The 22,920-nt window shown below is 35.9% G+C and overlaps 1 protein-coding gene across 1 annotated transcript; it reads left to right on the top strand.

The window, feature by feature from the left end:
* Positions 1-3,717: 3,717 nt before the first annotated feature.
* LOC128858034 (5,10-methylenetetrahydrofolate reductase) lies at positions 3,718-22,880 on the top strand. Its single transcript, XM_054093962.1, has 3 exons — positions 3,718-4,487; positions 4,928-5,016; positions 22,248-22,880. Exons 1-3 carry the CDS (start codon positions 3,743-3,745, stop codon positions 22,635-22,637), a joined length of 1,224 nt encoding a protein of 407 aa, XP_053949937.1. The 5' UTR covers positions 3,718-3,742; the 3' UTR covers positions 22,638-22,880.
* The last annotated feature ends 40 nt before the right edge of the window (positions 22,881-22,920 follow it).

Genomic DNA, 22,920 nt, shown 5'->3' with positions numbered 1-22,920 from the left:
GGCATACAGTTTATTTATACATTAAAATAATATAAATTTTTTTTTTATTTTAATCATTTAAAATGGCGGATGTACACTCAATTCTTCCAGGAATTGTGCAGTGGGGCTTCTCAATCGGCGGGCATTGTAGCATCGGCGTCAGTGACCTGAATGCAAAAAACCAAAATTTTTTTTGTTATTAATATCATAATTTCTTTATGAATTAAACAAAAATGGAAAAAAAAATTCGCGGAATAAAATGCTTCAAAAAAAAAAATTAATTTTGGGGCGAATTTCCCTACTATTTTTGCTTCGAAAAAATTATTTTTTCGCATAATTTTCGAAAACCTGTATTCACATAGAAAGTACAATAATATCATAAAAAAGATGTGTGCAAAATTTCACGTAGATCGGTCAATAACTTTTCGAGTTATCGTGTACGCCAATTCGAAAAATATAGTTTTGAGAAAAACGCGTCTAAAGTTTGAATACATGAAAATTCTACCTTCCCAGCGCTCAAACGCAAAGAATAGAGTCGTCACGGTTGACGATCTATAATATAAGATATACTTAAATTTACGTTCTAAAAATTTTTTGACATATTCTTAAAGGATTATATTAACATTTTATGAAAACAAATTTTTGTTTTCGAAATTTTACAGGTATCTGCCCCCTTAAAATGTTCAACAGTCAGTATGGCACAGAATCATATCAGAGAGATTTCTCTATAAACCTCTTACACATGCACACATACATGTATACATACGCACGTGACCATTTAAAGTAGGTTGCGGAAATCGCAGCATCACTACTTGGCTCTCAGTGAATTTGACAGAATCAGCTGTTGAGCTGACGTAATTGTAGAGATTTGCTCACACTTTTTTCAATACAAACAATTTGTGCTTTCTATACTCCTTTTTCATTTATTCGTTTAGTAAGTCAAGAAATACAAGGTTTCTTACAGGCTACATAAAACTAAGAGTATTACACTATTTAATACTTTTCGATACTATTTAAAGAAATCATTAAGTGATAATTTAAACTTAAATTTAGATAGCGATAAATCAAACGCCGAAGAATTTGAAATATGGTTGAACTCATTCAATGTTCTAATCATAGAAGCTTTCGAGGCATAGACAGTTCTAACACGCTCTAGGTAGAATAAATCATTACTCCGAAGGTTTTTTCGAGGTATGTGAAAATGAATGCGCTCTAAGTGTAAAGGCAAGTCAATTGTCCCATTTATAATATCGAAAACAAAGCAGAGTGACAGTATACTTCTTCTACTGTGTAACGGTTTTAAGTTTAGTAATACATACCCTGCACCTTAAAGGTGACGCTTAGATGTTAGTAGTGAATAATTCCTGGACGTACCTGTTTTAAGACATCTTTGACATTTGCTAAGTAGGCAGATGTGCAATTTTATACTATAGAACAAGGCGTTAAAACTATTGAAATAAATTATGGAAATGGTCGATTTCTAAGAAGAACATATCACAAAACGCGTGATGTTTTGTTTGAAATAATCCTCCGAATGAGTTGACAATTCACATTTTCAAGAAATTGGTATGGAAAAAGGGCTTGTGGTCTGCCAGTTGGTATGAACGTTCTGTTGAGAATATTGCTCCCGTAGTGCAAAGTGTTGCTGAACAACCTTCAACTTGATATCTTGACGTTTTCCACAATTAAGCAATCATGAGTCGACTGTTTGGCAGATTTTACCTGTGGACGTGTTCATGCTGGATATGTATGTACTTATAAATGATGTTATTTTTCACATATAATTGTTAAGAGCCGTATTTTAAATAAACATTGTAAAACCTGAAAAAATGTAAATTTTTAAATGTTTTATTTTAAGCATCTAGGGGCGACTTTTGAAAGACTATTAACTTTCATATTTCTTTGCTATCGCTGGCTAGTTTCACAACCTCTTCTTAGTTGTGTCACATTCCTCAAATTCCATTTCGCATTTAGTGGCGAAGTTACTGCATTTCAGTTGCATGTAGCACTTTAATGAATAAAAACGCCGAATGCTTTCATTTGCTATACTTCTGTTACAAATTTCACAAAGTTATTCCAATACAGTAACGAAACACTGTCAGTTACTCGTATAATAAAATATGACAAAATTTTAATAGACAAAGTTTTTTTTATGATAATAAAATATGACAGCAAAATTATGGCAATTATTATATAGTATTTTGGTATGCAGTCAGAAATCAGAACGTAGAACTTGCTAACTAACAACGGTCATTATTATTGTTATGACTTATTAAGTTTTTGTTTTTGTGTTTTTTATTATATTTATACGCAATTCAGTAAAATTAGTTTCCTAATTTGTTTTTTTTTTTGCGTAAATTATAGAAACAAAACGAACATCGGCTTCGCCTACGTTCAGCCACAAAACTTCGTTTCAGTTTCGACTCGGCTTAAGGCAAAAATTACTAAACTTTAGCCGACCTTCTCTTTTTTTTATACGAAAATTCAATGAACTTTTATTTTTTCTAACATTTTTCAATGAACTGACCTCAAATTCAACATTTTCTCTCAATAAAAGTGGCTTTAAAATGTTTATCTACTACGCCCACACTCGTTGGCAGATTAGTGAGCAAATGCTGAGTGTTGCAGCTCTGCTCTACACAACCCAGCTCCATGATTGTTCGCCATAAATGTAATTGTTTTTAAATTACATTCTAATGTAAAATGATTATTATCGCAAATCTTCAGGCGCGCTAAATTAAGAATATTCGATCCATGCGTGAAGTCCGTATTGTTGTACGGAAGCGAAACATGGCTGGTCTCTAACACCATCACGCAGAAGCTACAATCTTTCGTCAAGGAATGCCTCCGCATCATCTGCAGAATATTCTGGCGAAACACCATCAGTAACGACACACTGTGGAGAATGAACGAATGAGGAACCCATCCTTAGGCACAACAAACGCAGAAAGTGGCGATGGATAGGTCACACGTTGAGAAAACCACCAGATATCATCACGAAAATGGCAGTGGACTGCAACCCGCAAGGGAGCAGAGATCGCGGTCAACCAAACAACACTTGGAGAAGGTCTATGTTGGACGAACTAGCAGATGCCGGCATCTCATGGGACGGTGCAAAAACCACAGCACAGAACCGTGTACGATGAAAGAATCTTGTCGAGGCCCTATGCACCCGAGAGAAGTGAACAAGGAAAAAAAGCATTAGTTCCACTTAATTCCTCAGATAATTGCGAATTAGATCGTTAATCCCTGTTAACGCCACCGTCTGTCTAGGCTTTTAGAGTCAGGTTCAATGTTCGAGTTCAAGCGAGCTCAATGAAACTTAGAGGAAAAACGTATTTAAAATTTGTGTGCTCTCATTTTTTTGGCATGTGCAAACATTTTTAAGTTCTTTTGTAACTTGGCTATGTTTATGTACATGTGGAGCAATTACACTATTCGTGTGAAGGCTGCTATTTCAAAATTTAAGTCGAGTCAATTTGAAAATAGGGTATTTAAAATAAATATATTTTTTCATTTTGTGACAAATAGTATTAAAAAAAGCATTTAAAAGAAAAATATTTTACTAGAATAGCTCAGAAAAAAGAAATTAACTACTCTCTAGTAAGTACACGCACAAGTTTATATGTAGGTCTTCAAAACAATCGGTACTTCATTTTTAGCAACACTGGATTTGCGAGCCTGTTAGACAAAAAACAGCACAAAACGAATATCACAATTTTGCATACAGTCAAAAAGTGAGCGCACAAAAGCTTTTTACCCTATGCTCACAAGCCACGCTTCCCAACCGCGGCTGCAGTTAATTAGTTGTTTCAAATGTTCACCAATCAGGTCGCTATCGCTTTCGGATACGGACGTGAGAATCGGACGTAGTGTTGCGCGCCGCGAAAAAATCAACAACAATTGCAATATTATTTTAAATAGTGACAACAAGTGCAACAACAAATACAATATAATGCATAATCCCGATTATGTGCCTGCATTGAGTGGCAGCAATGCGACTGCCATCATCATCGGTGGACATCTGCCCATACCAACTACACCAACAACTGCTTTTCAGCCAGTGCATGTGCGTTTCTCCACCAAACAACTGCCGCCTGAGAAGCGCAAATTAGCTGAGCTTTTCAAAGAAAAAACCGACGCCAAAGAGTTCTTCTATGGCATTGAGCTGTCAGCCCGTTCCTATGGCAAACAACAAACAATGCTGGACTACGATAAATTCGACGTGCTGCTGCCGCTCTTCACCTCGCTTGTGTGGCTGGGTCAGGACTATGCCAATATTGAGAATGTTACGGATGTGGATGCGATAAGTTTGGGGCGCCAATTGTATACGCGTGTGGTGGTAATGCCGCATTTAACTTGCTTTCGCGCCGATTCAAAGCGGCTCGATGAATTCCTGAAGCTCAACTTTACGAATGTGTTGGCGCTGCGTGGAGATCAGGTGGATCCGGAGCAACAATTCCCACACGCGAAAAATTTAGTTGAATATATACGTAATAAACGAGGCGGTGAGTGGCTCTTCAGTGAGGTGATGATAATGGCAAAGTACCGGAATGATTAGTGTTTTTTGTCATACTATATACGTGTGTGTGGGTGTGCTGTTAATTAACTATCTCAATTCGTTTATTATTGTAATTCAAAAATTTCCAAAGAAGTTACTAGTTCTTTAGTTGTTGTTTTTTCTATTATGCATTTTACTCGCATTACCTCAGTGCAAGTTACAGCCAGCACTCGTAAAATCGCATGTGATGGTATAATACTCGCATTTAATTGTTGATTACTCAAACTGATAGTGCAATCAATTTACAACACCATGTTGTTGTTGTGTTGCAGTGAGCTGGAGGGGGAGCGGGAGAGAGAGTTGATTTTGTTTGTTTACTTTGCGCCTTGTGCATTATTAGCCGAAAGCTTTTTAAACTCTTTATTTCTCTTCTCTCATTGTCTGTAGACACAATCTCCATAGGTGTTGCTGGTTATCCAGAAGGACATCCAGAATCTAAATCGATGGAGGAAGATATGCAGTATTTGAAAGAGAAGGTGAGTTTTATTCCTTTTTTTATTTTATGTCACATGCAAAATATTTGCACTAAAATATGTATTAGTGCCTTTTATATAAAAGGTATTTCAAAAGAGAGGCCTAGATGTCAGTGGTCAATAATTCCTAGACGGTACCTATTTATATAATTATATTTTTTCTTGAATCCATTTATTTATTCCAATCTCTTTTTCAACATTCGACAATTCTTGTACTTAAAATTAGGACATTATACTAGATATGCATGGAAAGCACCGATTTCTTTTTTTTTTTTTGTTTTGACGGTGAGGTTGTGTTAAAAATGCCTCCGCACCATATAGTAACCGTCGCTACTACGTGTGTGATTCCACTAAAAATATCCCTCCTATTCTCTTGGATTTTTTCCTCCATCCCGGGACTGCTTCCGCATTGCTTCGAGGGAGAGCGCCCAGACGGCGTGCTAAGAAGGGCACTTACTCACCCTGCGTCCAGGACAACTGTTTTGAGAAACCTACGGCATTCAATTTTTCTTCGTCGATCATCATTTTCTCGATTATTTCTTCAGGTGTAAATACACCAATAGCTCGTTGCAGAGCTGTTCCTCTATGTTCCACATCTCGCATTTAAATAAGGTGTGACTCGCATCATCATACTCAGTATCTCTATATATGCAGTTTGGTAGGCTCACTTTCCCCATTCGCCACAAATACTACAAAAGGACCCATGCCCGGACAAAAACTGTGTGAGGTAATAGTTAACCCCATCGTGCTTTCTATCTACTCAATTTTTAGATCGGGTATTAGTCTTGCTGTCCATCTAGCGTACCGTTCGGTGTCCATCTTGCCTGCCAAAGTGTGAGCGTTTGAATTCTAGTATCGGAGAAGCATACCCGAGAAAGCACCCATTGGTGCACCCATTAATCAATTTTTGCTCTTTAGCACTTGAGATCTATTGTTGATTTCCTCTTCAACCTGTTAAAGGAAATGGGATTGGCGGTTATTTCTGTAATTTTGGGTTTGGATGCGATTGGGGTCTCATATTGTGTGATGTGGCAAGCTTTTTTATTGCTTCAGCTTTTGTGAGAAATTTGAGATCACGTTATAATATGGTGCATTTGAAATCATTCGTAGAGTTTTTGACTGGAAGTTTTTAAGTATTTCGATGCAGAGTTAGCTGCAGCGCCCCACAGATGTACGCCATAGTTCCCCATTAGTTTTAAGATGGCTGAGTAGTAATAATAGCTTTCTTTTGAGAGAAACCTGACAATTTCGATTAAGTAACCAGTATAGATTTCGGAGTTTGATTCCAAGTGTCTTACGTTTAGTGAAAATATGTGTTTTCCATGTAAGCTTTCTTCGTAAAATTTTTTGTGGTATGGTTACATTATTGAGCTTCACGGGAGGGCAAATGTTTCGATTGCGCGTAAAAGTAACTTGAGCTGACTTTGTCTCATTGGATATGAACTGACTTTGTCTCATTATGTTGAAATACCAAGTCCTTTTTGGAGTTGAAGTGCAGCCTTCTGGGCGTTAGAGCCAATTGCGAGAACAGCGGCGTCAAGTACAAAAGTTCCGACGATAATTTCCCCAGTGACTGGTAAATTGTGGGTGTAGAGCAAGTATACGATAAGGCCCATTATAATGATCTTTGGTCCACACAGTTCAGAGAATGTTTTTCGTTTTTGCTTAACAAAGAAATTTCGGTATTTTATGTCACCTTTGACATTTGCCAGGTAGACAGATGTATAATTTTATACCATAGAGCGAAGCATTAAAATTATTAAAACTTATTATGAAAATGGCCAATCTTTAAAAGCAACATATCGTAAAACTGGTGATTTTTTATAGTAGAAATAATCGCCCAAATGAGTCGAGGATTCACGGCCAAAACCTTGAACTTCTGTTTTGAATATTGCTGTTGTAGCGCAAAGTGTTTCGGAACCACCTGCAACATCGAAATCTCGACTAGGTTTTTTCTACCTATCTCGATTGGGCATTTTTGAATCTAATGTTTGAGGGATTTTACCTGTAGACGTGCTCATGCTGGACATTTTATTGATGTCGTTTCTCGCATATACAGTGAAGGACTGAAGTCTACATCAGCAGCATATTTTCTTATTTCCCAGAAGGTATGCATTAATTGAAAAAACTGGTGATGCAGTTGTTTTCGGAATTCATATTTGTTCATAAATTTACAAAAATTAAATTATTTCACTTTCTTTATAACAAAAAAATTAACAAAAGAACAAAAAAGTGTTATAACAAACGTCTACACACATCCAGCTGCTTAGGTTCGCTCAAGCAAAGCAAAAATTGAAAAAGTAGATCAAGTTAGCCAGGTTGCTTGTCTAAAACAATACAATTGGTGGCACTAAGGTCCATTGTGATACTTGCTCTTGATTTCTAAGTAGCTTAAACCACTTGGATCTTTTTAAGAAGATAAGTAGTCCCGCCAGTGAGACATTTTGCAAATTCCCCAGTTCTTCAAAGAAATAATCGCCAAGATATTTGGCACGGCTTCTTTGAAGTGCAGGACATTCACAGAGGGGGTGTTGAAAAAGTAGCTGTAATGTACCGTTATTCGAAATTTTCAGTTGATAAATTGTCGTTGATATTACATGCATACATACATGTGATAATTCGTATGAATTAGTAGGTATGAATATAAAAAGCGAAAAGCGATGTCTAGTAGAGATGTAAGCTTCATCTTAAATTCGAAATCGACCAAAATCTGAGAATAAGTGCTCCGGACATATCGTCGAGACATCCGGAAAAAGTGTTCATCCAAGAACTATTAAGAGATATCTTACATGTCAAGTTTGGTAGAGTTTGTTGAAGAAGTTTAAGAAGTTTTATGGGCATAAGTATATACATGGAATATGGGCGGTGCCACGCCTATTTTCCAAAAATTTTAATTGGTTAATATTTCTCCTCCCAATATCTCTGCACAGAAAATGCAGAAATATATGTGTTTTTGTCCTTCTTTACATTTTTTTAAGTTTCCTTATTATTTTCCATGTCAACCTCCCACGTTTCATTTACTGACAGTATTTGTACTACATCGGGTATAGTAATTCAGAATTAATTAGTTAAGCCACTCTTAAGGGGTCAGGGGCCCGAAAAAATTATGATTTTCAATAATTTTTTTTGCTAGTCAATTGCTTTATTTTACAAAAATAAAAACACAGCATCAATACATCATTTTCGACTTGACTTTAGCAAAATTTAAACATACAATTAATAATTGTAAAAGTTATCGCTGTTTGTGTGGAGCCTGTTTTTCCAGAAGTCCCTTGCGGTGATCATCACAAGTCCTTGGAGATTCATCTAAAATCGATCGGACAAGAGAAATTGGTTTTATTAATAGATAATATTGTGCCTGATCGAAGCTTTTTTTCAAAATTAACAATATGCCAGCCTCAGAAAATATTTTTCAGATTTTCGTGAAAAAAACCGACAGTTAATGTTTAAAAAAAATGGAAATTAAAAAAAAATCCTTAAAAAAGAGGAATTGTGCGATGGAAAGTACTCCAAACACAAAACACAGTAGTCTGGTTTGCGAATCCTTCTCAACAGTAATTTTTTGTCAGATTTCAATTTTTTTTAAATACTCAAAATACAATTTTTGCGTGTATTACTTAAGCTCATTTTTATTTTTCTACACCACAATTTTCAACTCAGTAGAAAAAATATTTCTTTATGTTTGCTCGAAAGTTAAAGTTTGCTGAAATGTTAATGTTTGCTGAAAAGCTAAGGAACTTTTTTCACATCAATTCTTACTACGTAACATCATACAAACCTACGTCACTTCTATCGAAAAAATTATACCGACGCACCAACTTGGATTCCTCCTTGGATTCCGCCTTTGAAGAAAGAAAAACTTGTTTTGCAGTATTCCTTGATGTCTCCAAAGCGTTCGACAAAGTTTGCCATCATGGGCTACTGAAGAAGATAAATGCACACCTACCCATTATCCTACGTTCGTATTTATCCGTCCACTACTTCAGAGTAAAAAAAGAAGATTCCTATTGTTGCCTCAAAAAAATTAAAGCAGAGGTTTCCCAAGGAAGCGTACTTAACCCTTTATTATCAGTATTTGCTCTTTACGTGTGATCTGCCATGCAATCCAAACTGCTGCCTTTGCTGACGATACAACTATTCCTTCGATAGGAAACAAGGAAAGCGCATCGATACAATTAGCCATAATGATATAACGACTGGACCAATAAATGGCATATTAAATTAAAGCAAAACAAGACTGTTGATATAATATCAACTTCGCTTAGAGCAAAATCAAATATGTTCCAATATATATAAACGGTACACAAGTCCCCTACACAAATAGTACAAAATACTTGGGGATGATTCTAGATGTCATGCTTAGATGGAGCGCCCATGTAAAAAAAAAGAAAGAAGAAATGGAACTCAAATATAGAAATATGTATTGGCTTATGGGAAAGGAATCAACACTATCCACCAATAATAAAATAATTACATATAAATGAATTTTGAAGTCTATATGGCCCTATGACGCACAGTCGTAGTTGTCTGCTCCAGCCAAAGTGTAATAACGTTCAACTTATACAAATAAATGTGCAGTCCATGCCCCTTGGTTTATCCGTAGCGCCGACCTCGAGCGTGACCTAAATATTGACTCGGTAGCAGACACAAAAAAAAGGCAGCAAAGGCCCACGATGAAAGCTTAAAAAACCACTTCAATACGGAGGCCTCTGTTCTTGTAATGGGACTTAATTACCGATAAGACATATTAAAAGAAAAATAGTGGAAAAGTTTTAAGTTTTTGGTTTTTTTTCACGGAACTGTGTATAAAAACTAGTTGTAAAGTATAGAAAACAGTTGAAAAGCAGAAAATTATTATCCGTCGAGAAAGATGAGTATATCGACCCCATGAAACTATTTTTGTTTTTTTTTTTGTGAAAATGTTGTAAAAGTTACGTTTTACGCTGTTATCGTTTTTTAAAAATTCTGCTTTTCCACCCACTTGTACCAAAGTGAGTTTATTTCGAAATGTCATAAAATCATAGAATATTTTTTTGCAGTTTATTATTGCTAAATATATTTTTGATGGATTGAAATAGTTTAAACTATTTTATAATACTTAATTTGCAAATAAAATTTAATCAAAGCTATATCAAAGCAATACCACATATGGGCTCATATGCGGTAAAGGGTTAAGAAACACTAGATCGTAACTCAGAAATACCTAAAAAAAAATAAGGACATGCTTTGAAAGCTTCCATCTTCCTCTTTATAAAACCGTAAAAAAATTTTGAATTGGTTATAGGAGAGCGAAGTTATCAGTATTTTAATGCAGCAAGAACTGAAAACCGAAATGGCGGCCGCCGTAGCTGGATGGGTTGGTTTGGAATCTTAGGTTTGAATCTCCGTGCATAAAACACCAGAATGAAGAAAAAGTTTTTTCTAATAGCGGCCGCCTCTCGGCAGGCAATGGCAAACCTCCGAGTGTGTTTCTGCCATGAAAAGGATTAGGTTAGGTTAGCCTTTCTGGCATTAAGCCACGCATAGACCTTTTGGTCCCTAGCGTTACCAGATGGAAACCGACCTCTATGAATACTGAAAGTAGACATCGCTTTTGAGACTTCCTCCAGACCCTCAAACAGTGGGGGCTCCCAAGCATTTTAAACGCGTTTTAATTGATGCCGAACAAACGCACAGAAGGCATTCTAAAGTTTCCTCAGCATCCTCTCTGCATTGCCTGCATTTGTATGTGTTAGCAATCCCTATTTTGAGAGCATGTGCAGTCAATAGATTATGACCTGTCAGCATACCTATAATAGCTCTGCAGTCCTTTCGCGAAAGCGTAAGCACGAATCGAGCCACGAAAAAGCTCCTCATAAAAAATATCTGCCGTTCGGAGTCGGCTTGAAACTGCAGGTCCCTCCATTTGTGGAGCAACATCGAGACGCACACCACAAATAGGAGGAAGACCTCGACCAAACACCTGACAGAGGTGTACGCGCCAATTATTTATTAAAAAACGAAAAATCGGGCTTTTAACAAAAAATAAAGATTTTGGGGTTACATAGAAAATATTTTGTGTGTCTAGTCAAAGTCTACTAATTATATCATGCTAAGAGTTAAAATGTCTGTAGAATCTTGTCATTTGTAAACCAGTGGTATTGGCAATTCCATTATTTTATGTATGTTTTCTTGTTTTTTTTTTTTTTTTTTTTTTTTGAAAAAAAAGGAAGTTCATATTATATATCTAAAAAATCACCCGCTATGGTTTTTCATCTATCTCAATACCGATAGATTGTTACACCTAAGTGAACATATTAATACACTTGGACATACAAAATATTAAAATGACTAAAATTAAAATCAAAACTTCACACTCCAATTCCATAATTTGATTCTATGGTCGCATCTGCGCTATTATTAGCATAAAAAATAATGATATGGTTTATTAACCCCTAATACGAGTTATGTGTGCCAAAAATGTTAAAATATGCGGAATTCTAATATTTTTCAATTTAATACCAAATTATGTACAATTATTATAATTTGACTACCCAAATTTATATTTATTGATATGTACGAGCACGTATGTATATATCATTCCAAACACAGATACATATGTATAAGTATATGCAGCGAAGCGCCAAGCTAGTAAGAAAAAATACTAATTTACGTAAAGAATTTCCTGAGTGAAATCGAACTAGTCCGAAAAGGACCAGATTTGTATCGATGCAAAACAAATTATTCATGTCTACTTTTTTTACTTCAACCTTTTAATTCACTTTTATTTGGGTTCATTTGGGTATTTGTAAGCCATTAAAACGAGAAGATATTCAATTACAACAAAAACATATTTAACATTATTGGGAAAGTTAAAGAATTTTTTTATATTTATTGTACAAGGGTACAATTTTGTTGTTGAATAAATTTTTTACTAAATAAAAAGACGTAATTTTGGTTGATGGCAACCTTTGACCTTTACGCGCTCCATTGCTTCTCTGTATGTACACTACAGCTGTCTAGTTCACAAGTATCAAACGTGTGACGCCATTTAGAAAAATTATAAATCTTTCGATAAGGTCTTCCCTATTATTACTTTAGATCTTTTACTTTTGATAACATGAGATGAAAAATGCTTTTATGTAACGCTGAACAAGTAATCTTCGTGGATTCAACGAACACTGTTCTCGCTACTTTTATTTCTCTAAAAAATGAACCGAAGAGTAAAAGCGCAAAATTCGTGATTTGTTTGGTAGAAAATAATCGTCTGAATGAGTCGACGAGTTGGTGAAAAATTAAAAAAAAATTGGTTCTGACGATGACGGATGGGAAAAGGATTGGCATACCAAAAACTGGACGTTCTGTTGAGAATATTGCTGCTTTAACGCAAAGTGCTGCGGAACAACCTTCAACATCCACATCTCGACGTTCTCAACAATTAGTCATTCATGAAACGATTGTTTGGCGGACCAGTAAACGAAATGTTTCACACATAATTGTTAAGAGCCGTATTTTGAATCAAGATAGTGAACCCTGAAAGAATCTAAATTTTTGCAACAAATTTCTAAATAACATCTAGGCTCGCATTTTGAAAGACTTATAAATGGTAAAAATTCAAAAATAAGTAGACTCTGTGTTTTCTTTCCTGTTAAGATATATTATTATTAAAAGTGGAGTAAAGAACTTGTATGCTTCATTTTTTGTACAAAAAGTCGAATATTAAAAGGACTTAGTCGATTCGACAAAGATTACTTTTAGAGAGAGTGATAAAATAAAGTTTCCAGTTTTGGTATTCTAAATCCTTAGCATAACTTTGGCGGTTTTGTTCGAGGTTAAGTGTTCCCATATCTACTGCTTTCCCAAAGCTAGTTCCTCATTTAGTTATGCTTTCAGAAACAAGAGTGATGGGTATATGTTTGGTCTTGCTATGGAGAGGTAATTTTGTTTTTTTTTGTGGTCTCATCCGGCGAAGTCGTCAAGGTTTTTAACTTCGGTATACCGTTGCTCACATTAACTTATGAACGTCTTTGACTTCTTCAAATATTTTGCTACAGATGCCCGTGACATTTTTGGACGTTTGGGTTGGGTATCTCGGAACACTGCTTCAAATCGTTTTTCATACGCGGAACTCATTTTGTGAAAACAACGTGCGCTTCCCAAATGTCTCACAGAACTAACAAATGGCACAACGCATATTGAGGCAAGGATACACCTATCTAGCGGTAACCCGCCGTAACCGAATGGGTTGATGCGTGATTACCATTCGGGAGTGCGTAGGTTCCAGTCTCCGTGAATGAAACATCAAATAATAAAAAAAGTTTTTTCTAATAGCGGTCGCACCTCGGCAGGCAATGCCAATGGCAAACTTTCAAGTGTATTTCTGCCATGAAACAGCTCCTCATAAAAAATATCTGCCGATCGGAGTTGGCTTAAAACTGTAGGTGCCTCTATTAATGGAACAACAACAACTCGGCCAAATAGCTAAGAGAAGTGTACGCGCTAATTATTTATCTTTTTTTAATTTTTTTTTTATAATGTAATTTTGGAAATTTGCGAATTTTGCCGGTCACGCTTCCATTAGACAGACTGTATGTTAAATAACGCTACCCTTTTATCTTCGGAATAATAGTAATTTTGGAAATATACATACCTATGTATATGAATTTATTTTTCAGTTCCATCAATATGTATAGACTAATATTATTCGCAAATCTAACTGTGTAATATTTTAAACTAAATTTAATAAAACGATTTTATTGTGTATTCATGAATGAATTAATTTTTTGAATTACGCCTTTTAAACTCAAATTAGTTGTTTCGGTTCATAGTCGGACTAGGATTTTTTTACATATATATTTATATATAAAATATACCAGTTGTTTGTATGGAAAAAAGACAGTTGCCTGACTAGTTGGGTCTGTGATTCTTGCTAGTTATAACGCAGTTTACAACTAGTCCATTTGACTACATGGTATATGTACATTTATAATTATATGTACATATGTATGCGCACACACATATTTATATCATATATTTCGAACGCATATCTGATACGCATTAATTATTTGCTTCAAAAAATTAAGCCCAAATTTTAAGTTTTGGATGCCCTATAGTGTCTATACTCCATAAAAGATGTTTTGTCACGTGCATATGTATGCTCGTATGTATGTATGCGTGTACACAATTATGATATATGCAAATAAACCATTACCTATAAGCACAGATCTGCACACATAGCAGGTTTTTTGTCAAAATTATAGGCATGCGGCCAAATTGTCAGTACCGTATGTAGTTTATGTGTGTATGTATGTAGATGTGCATTTATGTATGCGTGTATAACATCCGTTGTCTTAAAGATAAATAAGTAATACAATTCAAGTAAACATCGATTGGTCTTGGGGTTCCCCCAAATGTTTTGGCATTAAATTATCAACTTTTAAAACAACAAATAAGTTAGAAGTACTGCGTGAAAAATAGCATTTAACGCTTAATTATTACACTTATCTGTATATTATCTGTTTTTATTGGCTACTGGCTTCCTTAAAGTGATTCAAGGTTACATCAACTTGAATGACAAATTTTTAATTGAGGATTCTAAAGAACAATAAAACCAGCAGTAAACGAATTTTATGGATTAAAAGCGTGAAAAGCCCCATTCTCATATAAAATTACTACGAAAAATGTGAATATGTAAAACAAGGTTTATGCGAAAACATTCATTATCAATAACACGCTTGTTTACAATTAAACTATTCGAAAGAGGAGGCTGAGTTAGCGATCCCGAACAACGGAGCGGAAGCAGCAGTAAACAGAGTATTATCTATTTCAAGCGCAGCTAAAAATAACTTTTTGATCTCTTACGTTTTAGAATTGGCATCTTGAATAATATTTACTTAGTAGCCATTCTGTAATTTATTGCAAACCATAAACGCACTCGTAAAAATTCGAAAATAGTTTGGCCCTAAAACGTGATAATATGTTTGCTTTTTTATTTGCTTTCATTCATTTATGCAGCCCTGTAAGAAATTCAAGTAACTTTTAACCCACTTTAAGTGCAATATTCCTCAAATTTAATCGCTTGCCACTTATATATACTTCAAATATACTTACTTTCTAGCTGGCAACTTTTGCGAAAATTGAGCTTGGTTTCAGTTTTTGGGTATAAATACCACTCTCGCCTTTCAGAAATGCGCTGTTTTTTTTCCTTGTTCACTCCTCCCGGGAGCATAGGACCTCGACAAGACTCTTCCGTCGTACACGGTTCTATGCTGTTGTTTTTGCATCGTCCCATGAGATGTCGGCATCTGCTAGTTCGGGCAGCATCCACCTTCTCCAAGTGTTTTTTGGTTGACCGCGACCTTAGCTCCCTTGCGGGTTCTCTCAATGTGTGGCCTATCCATCGCAACTTTCTGCGTTTGATTTTCGGGTTTCTCGTTCGTCAATCTTCAAAGTGCGTCGTTACTCATGGTGTTTGGCCAGAATATTCTGCAGATGATGCGGAGGCATTTGTTGATGAAAGATGAGATGCGCTTAGGCACGCTTTATAGGTTTCACTATGCATATTAGATTTTAGTAAGCGTAGGTAATTACCTTTTGATACCATTGTGAGAACTCCAACGGGCAGATATCTACAGCCAATCACAGTTGTTGATGTAATGGAGAAATTTGATGGGATCAAGGTTGGAGCACTGCCTCAGGATTTCCAAGAAAGGAGCACAAACTGACCTAAATCGTCTTGCTGCCAAAGCCGAACATTTACAGGGAAAGTGCTCAACAGTCTCCTACTCTAGAAGGTCCCCTGAGCTTCTGCAATGAGGTTAAATTGCAAATGTAACTTTTCCGCATGTGTGCCGATTGTCTAATGGCCGATAAACACAGCTTAAGTTAGGAAATTGAATGGTGTGGAATCCCCAAGACTTTCTGTATCTCCCATATATTGTACTGGAGCGACAACCCTAATAGCACATGAAGATATGGAGCTCTATCTTTTCTGCGATTTCCTGAGAAATAGTTTGTGTAATTCCTATTTAACAACAGTCAGGATGCCGATGACCGGGTAGGAGATCCCTGAGGCCAATTCAGTTCCCTTTCTGGCAAGCACATCAGCATTTTCATTTCCCTCTATGTTCGTATGACCTGGAACCCAGAGCAGAGAAATGTTACCTGCACACCGAAGAGATTTGATATCCTCCTTACAGTAGTTAGCTAGTTCAGATCTGCATCATGGCGTCGTTAGAGTCTTGATCGCGGCTTGACTATCACAACAAAATTTTGGTAGTATCTCTCTCGCTTCCACGTTCCTTAAGCATTTTGCATGCCTGCAGGATCACAAAGACTTCTGCTTGAAAAACACTAGCAGTATTCGGCAGTTTAATGGAAATAGATAAATTGGCTGATTTTGAGAAAACTCCTGCTCCGACTCCCGATTCCGTCTTGGAGCCGTCAGTGGGTAAATATTACATAAAACTTAGAAGAAAATTTAGGTGACTAATTTTTTAGGCCACACAACAACTTTAGGGAGCAGCTTTAGCATTTGTGGAACAACATCAAGACGCACGCCACAAATAGGAGAAGCTCGGCCAAACCCCCAAAAAAGGGGGTATGCGCCAATTATATGCTTGTATATCATCTAATTTGGTTTGAAAAACGCTACTTATATATGAATAAATAGATATTTCTTCTTATGAATAAATATATTAGTTTTTTGCTGCACTTTATTTATGCAAGTCCTATTTATTTGCTTGAAAGAAAAAATTGCGTGGCACTTTAAAAACTTTGAACTCTTGTAAACTGTAATTTTCGACTCAAAAGGTTGCCGACACTTTTTTTAGTCCACTCTTTGCTTCAAAAATTATACAAAAACACAAACTCATGTTTAGGCTTCACAGGGGAAACATATCACACAAGGTTGGCTGGTGACAATTAACAAAATGTCAATGACATTAAAATGAACGTAACTAAAAACTATCATTTTCTGGTTTTATCTGCATATATGGTTATTATTCATTATGAACGTAGATTGCATCATCCAAACAAAAAACTATAACAACAAAAATAATTGAAATATTGATACTATAAAAACCTAAAAATAATGCCCAGTGTACAAAAAAAAACGAAAAACGACATACAGTAAGAAACACATGGGTCAATAGGTAACAATAGGAGACAATGCATGCCGAGTGCTCAAATAACTTTAGGCATTTGAGATTTTCAATTTCATTTTCAATGAGACGTTGTAGGTGGTCATGGCATTGTTTCAATTCTTTAAAGTTCAAATGAACCATATATTTACTTGTACTATGATACCCTATGATTTGATAAAAGGGGTTTAAGGATATGCATTAGGATGACCCAAAGCAAAGCAAAAAAAACAAAATTTTTTTAATTGATATTTTATTGGCCAAAACACGCCAACTTGCCTTGCGACCTCCGAAGAAATCTGAGATCTTGTGGAGCCAAGGAGCCAAAGTGGTCGCTTCTTAACACATCAGTGCCAAAAACCTCAAGCTGAGCGAAGGCGGGGCAGACGCACAGAAAGTGGTCCGCCGTCTCAACCTCCTCTCCACATGCTGGGCAGAGTACACAGTCTGAGATGCCTACTTTTTCCATGTGCTTCGTCCACAGAAAGTGGCTCGTCATCATTCCAACCAGCTGCCTGCAGTTTCTTCTGCTTAATGGCAGGAGAATTTGCGACAGTCGGTCTGACATGACAGGTAACATCAGTTCAGTCCATCTACAACCTCTCTCAGCCTACCAAGCTCGCTTGTGGGTTGTAGTAACTCATTTGCTAACCGTGTAAAATTGTATTACAGATGCTCTCAAATCCTCGAAAAATTAAGAAAAACTTATATTTGAAAAAATTGTTAACCAATTTTTAAAAGATTAGTGCTGCTGTAAAAGTAACTATACGCTTTACTTTAATATGCATAAATATACATTGTAAAGGGTGGTTAAGTTTCAAGGCCCGGTGTTGATTTTGAATAAAATACAATTTTTTTAGGAAATTATAGTAATTTCTCTTTATTATGATAATATTGCTAAGGCTCAATTACGCATGGAACAAAATATCGGCCAAATGGCCGCCGCAGCCTCGGCGGCACACCTCCATCCGATGTTCCAAATTTTCGATGACGCTGAGGCATAATTGAGGTTCTACGCCGTTAATGTGCCGAATTATCTCATCCTTTAGCTCTTGAATTGTTGCTGGCTTATCAACGTACAGCTTTTCTTTCAAATAACCCCAAAGAAAGAAGTCCAACGGTGTCAAATCACATGATCTTGGCTGCCAATTGACATCGCCGCGACGTGAGATTATTCGGCCATCAAATTTTTCGCGCAAAAAGCCATTGTTTCGTTAGCTGTGTGACAAGTGGCACCGTCCTGTTGAAACCACATATCGTCCACATCCATATCTTCCAATTCGGGCCCTTAAAAATTCGTTATCTACTCACGATAGCGAACACTATTCACAGTAACTGCCTGACCGGCCTCATTTTGGAAAAAATACGGCCAAATGATGCCGCCGGCCCATAAACCGCACCAAACAGTCACTCTTTGTGGGTGCATTGGATTTTCGGCAATCACTCTTGGATTATCATTCGACCAAATGCGACAATTCTGCTTATTGACGAATCCACTGAGGTGAAAATGTGCCTCATCACTGAAAATGATCTTCTTCGAAAATTGGTCATACACTGTTGCCCGTTTTCATAATAAGCCTGAATAACGCGTTGCTCGATTGTGTATCTTTCCATGGTTCAAATTGAGTTAGTCTGAAATTGAAAAAAGTCAAATGAAATGCAGAAAAAAACTTGATGTTTAGGTGTGGTTCACATTCAACATCGGCCCTTAAAATTTAATCATCCTTTATATAAAAATTTGGATAAAACCCCTAAATAGAAAAAAAGCCATACATACTGCATACTTTATATAAAACAGAAAATTACCTCTACTTTAATATATAATTATAATTAATAAAAACTGCTTTGGTCCAATACCCAAAAAAAGTTTATTTTGCGGTATATATATATATAATTGGCGCATACACCCTTTTTATATATATTTTATGAGGAGCTTTTTCAAGGCAGAAATACACTCGGAGGTTTGCCATTGCCTGGCGAGGGGCGACAGCTATTAGAAAAATGTTTTTCTTAATTTTGGTGTTTTCACCGAAATTGGAACCGACGTTCTCTCTGTGAATTCCGAATGGTAGTCGCGCACCAACCCATTCGGCTATGGCGGCCGCGGTATATAGTCGATGATAATACATATAAACTCACTCATGGGCAATAAAATAGGTTTGCAACATTTTTGGCTATTTACTCTTGGTTATTTAATATCTATTAATTTGTTATACAATTTTAATTCATTTTACATAGATGGAAATTCGATTAGATTAAAGGTGGTGGGTTAAGGTGGGGCTGTACCCTAAATCCAGCAAAAGTTACCATCGCAATATTCACAAGGAAATACAGTCTCAAAAATCTTAAAACAATTTGCTTAGATGGAACTGAAGTAAAAATGCAAAGAAAAGTGAAATTCTTTGGATTGTCATTTGACCAAAAATTGCTATGGATGGCACGCTTAAAAGAGATGGCGAGAAAGGCCATAAGAGTATTCATGATATGTAAATCGATTACAAGCAAAAGTACATACAAATACTGCGTTGGATCTACTCGTCTATAGTGTGACCCATGATTTCCTGCGGTCAGTAGACTGGTCCGGCACGACGAAGCAATCAGTAATAAACACACTAACAAGATTATAAAGACTTGCGTGTGCATGCATAAGGAGAACCATGCGTACATGCCTATATTCTATATTAGGCCTCTTCTATTCGCCATTCCCCGCTAGCTATCTCTTTACTCGATTAGCTTGACGAAAAATTTGCATGCGAAAGCAACAACAAAGTTATCGAGTAAGATTCGCCACTAGCGCGTATGGCTATAGCTCATTAGACGTACTGCCTTACCAACACATAATTTAAGGCAGCTCTCTTCCCGTATTGCCGATATATCTTCATTTGTACCAGTTGCTTCATTTATTCGCCACTTGCCAAATCTAGGCGAAAAGAAGAAGCCCATTGAATAACTTATTCTATCATTCTTAAATGAAACCTACATTGCTCCCAATTCACAAATTCCGTTATTTGTGTTGTTTCGATTTCAAAATGGCCGCAGTCAAATGTACTGCAGTTTCCCCTACGGTTCGCAGAATTTTGCAATACAGAATTTTACAGTACAGAATTCTACAGCACAGAATGTTGTAATACAGCATTTTGCATTTTTAAGTGCGGAATATCGTACCAGCAAATTTTGTAGCCAACCCGTTGGTGGCTGATTTTTGATGAATTCGTATACAGTTTTCATGGAATCTGCCTTGATCGCTGATTTTGGTTAGCAAACTACTGTTTTTAATCGTGAATACCACTCATGAACTCTTCTCTCAATGGAAGAATAAATTTACTTCTTTTTAGGCATCCAATTGATATAATCTCGATACAGAATAAAATCTCTGATGAGATTTTTAATCAAACCAAAAATACATATATTTATATATTGCATATGTGAATACAGTGACATGTGTGATTCCCCTAAGTGCTTAATATATTATTTTTTATCTAATCAATAGCTATAATCAATATTTGTGTTACATGTATGCTCGATCAAGAAGCAAAAACCAGAACAACCGCTTGCTGTTGTCAGATTGCAACCAAAGCAAAAAAAAAGTTAAAAACAATAACTAGAATTTTCAACACCGGATATTATTTAATGATCAATAACAATAAACTCACTAACCCAAAAAATCCCCTGTAATGTTAATAACAAATTTTTAACAGCTGCGAATTTGAGGGGCTACAGCAGTTTACAGTAGTTTAGTTTATCATTGGCATATTTGAGAAAGAATTTGCAATTTTTTCAAACGGATAAATTATGAAAATAAGATAAATAGCGAGTTTATTTATTTTTAGTGATAAACCAAAAATTAACTTTTTAACAATTTCTAGGTTTCTGCTTTTGTTTAAGGTTTATAATTAACAGCCGAAGGCTGCGAGTTTTGCTGTTAAAAGATATGTTAAAATTAGTAGGTCGGTATCATAATCAATGCTTTGCGTAATGCAATGGCTTATTTTTGAGGTAACTGACTGCAAGTCCGGTAGCAGTTTCAAACATCAAAACACGGACCCAGCACGGCGGGCGAAAACTTGAATTTTCAACATATTTAAGACAAAATTCTCGGCAAATACATTCGTAGAACATTTTAACTAAATGTGTCGGAAATATCCATTTAATGGACCCCCTCAAAAATTAAAGTTGGGTCGTCGTGAGAGAATTTTCTTACATGAGTTATCTGGCGTAGTCGGTAAGAAGCAAAAGTGATTCTCAAAAATAAACTTTGGCAAAAGATAATTGATCGAAATGGGCAATACATTACAGAATAAAGTTATTTAGTCCCACCAAAAATTTTTTTTTGATTTTCTAAACAAAAAACAACCGCAATTACTTAGTTGCCAACCCAATACATATATATTTACATGAACAAATTTTAATAAAAATTTCAAACTTTTTAATCAGAATTTTTACAAAAATATTGTACCATTGAATTCTGGCATAATAGAATGCTAGTTCAGGGCTAGGTTCAAAACTCGCATCAGTTCTTCTGCATTTGCTCCATATAACGAATACGCGAAATTTTTTTATATGGAAGAGTGCACCCAACACCGTCAACAATTTTGTTTTTTAAATCAACGTAATAAAGTGGCTTAAAGCCACTTGAAACTTGCACTTCATTATATAAAAATTCAATGGCCTATAAAACTGCATACCCGGAATTTTTCGAAAAGTTTTTTTTTGAGAATCACTTCTGCTTCTTACCCACTGCGTCAGATAACTTGCTCAAGAAAAATACTTTGTGGTAAAGAAAAATACTATGGTAAATATATTTCTATATGGGTCACCTACAGTTTCTTTCCTGAGAAGTGGAAAATTTACTAGTGGAAATTTTCCGCAGACCTTGGAGAAATCTTAGTAAGATATGTTGAGCAGCACGTTTTTTTTTTTTTTTTTTTTTTTTTGTTATCTCTTTTGCAAACGGGTGTTATTAGCCAAAAACCATACTTTGCTAAATATTTCCATTACAGCTCAACAATCACTCCGCTCTGGTGCATCCCACCTAATTGCACTCAAGCCCATTAAATGCTCTATTTATCGAAAAAATATTCACTAATAGCCACTATTAATGTTTTTGTATTTTAGGTGGATGCCGGTGCCGATTTTATTATCACACAAATTTGCTTTTCACCTGAATCAATTGTGCGTTTTGTGCAAAAATGTCGCGCCAACGGCATCACCGTGCCCATCATCATTGGCATAATTGTGCCCGATAATATGCGCCTTTTACAATTCATAATGAATATTGTGAAGGCAGGGATCCCCGCAGAGCAGCTGAGCAAATACAAGGAATTGGAGAATAACCCGAAAGCCTTCAGAGCGTTTGCGGTTGAGAATGCGGTGCGCACGGTGCGAGTGATATTGGAAAGCGATTTAAATATTTATGGATTTCAGTTCTTTACAATGAATCGACTAAAGAATGTGCAACTTGTTATTCGGCAGATACTCGATAAGAATGACATAGAGAGTAAATAATTGAATTTTAAATAATTATGGTACGCCTAGTTTAGTTAAACAAATTTTAACATAAGACTGCAATTAAATAGTTATTATTCAAAATTAAAAAAAAATTGTGAGTTTTTGATTTGGTTTTATTGACAGAACTGAGAGCTCTCCCCTTGTGGTGGAGCCACTTCGTCTCTTTAATAAAACATGAAACATGACTAGCGAATGACTGCTGAGGAAGCACGGGTTTAAATAGCGTTGACGAGAGGGGTAGTTTATGGTTGGGGACTCATAAATGGGGAAAATTAAAAAA

This window comes from Anastrepha ludens, chromosome 3, assembly GCF_028408465.1.
Source record: "Anastrepha ludens isolate Willacy chromosome 3, idAnaLude1.1, whole genome shotgun sequence".
NCBI classification, from domain to species: Eukaryota; Metazoa; Arthropoda; class Insecta; order Diptera; family Tephritidae; genus Anastrepha; species Anastrepha ludens.
Note: the sequence above shows the minus strand (reverse complement) of the source record. Positions and strands in the feature narration are given on the sequence as shown.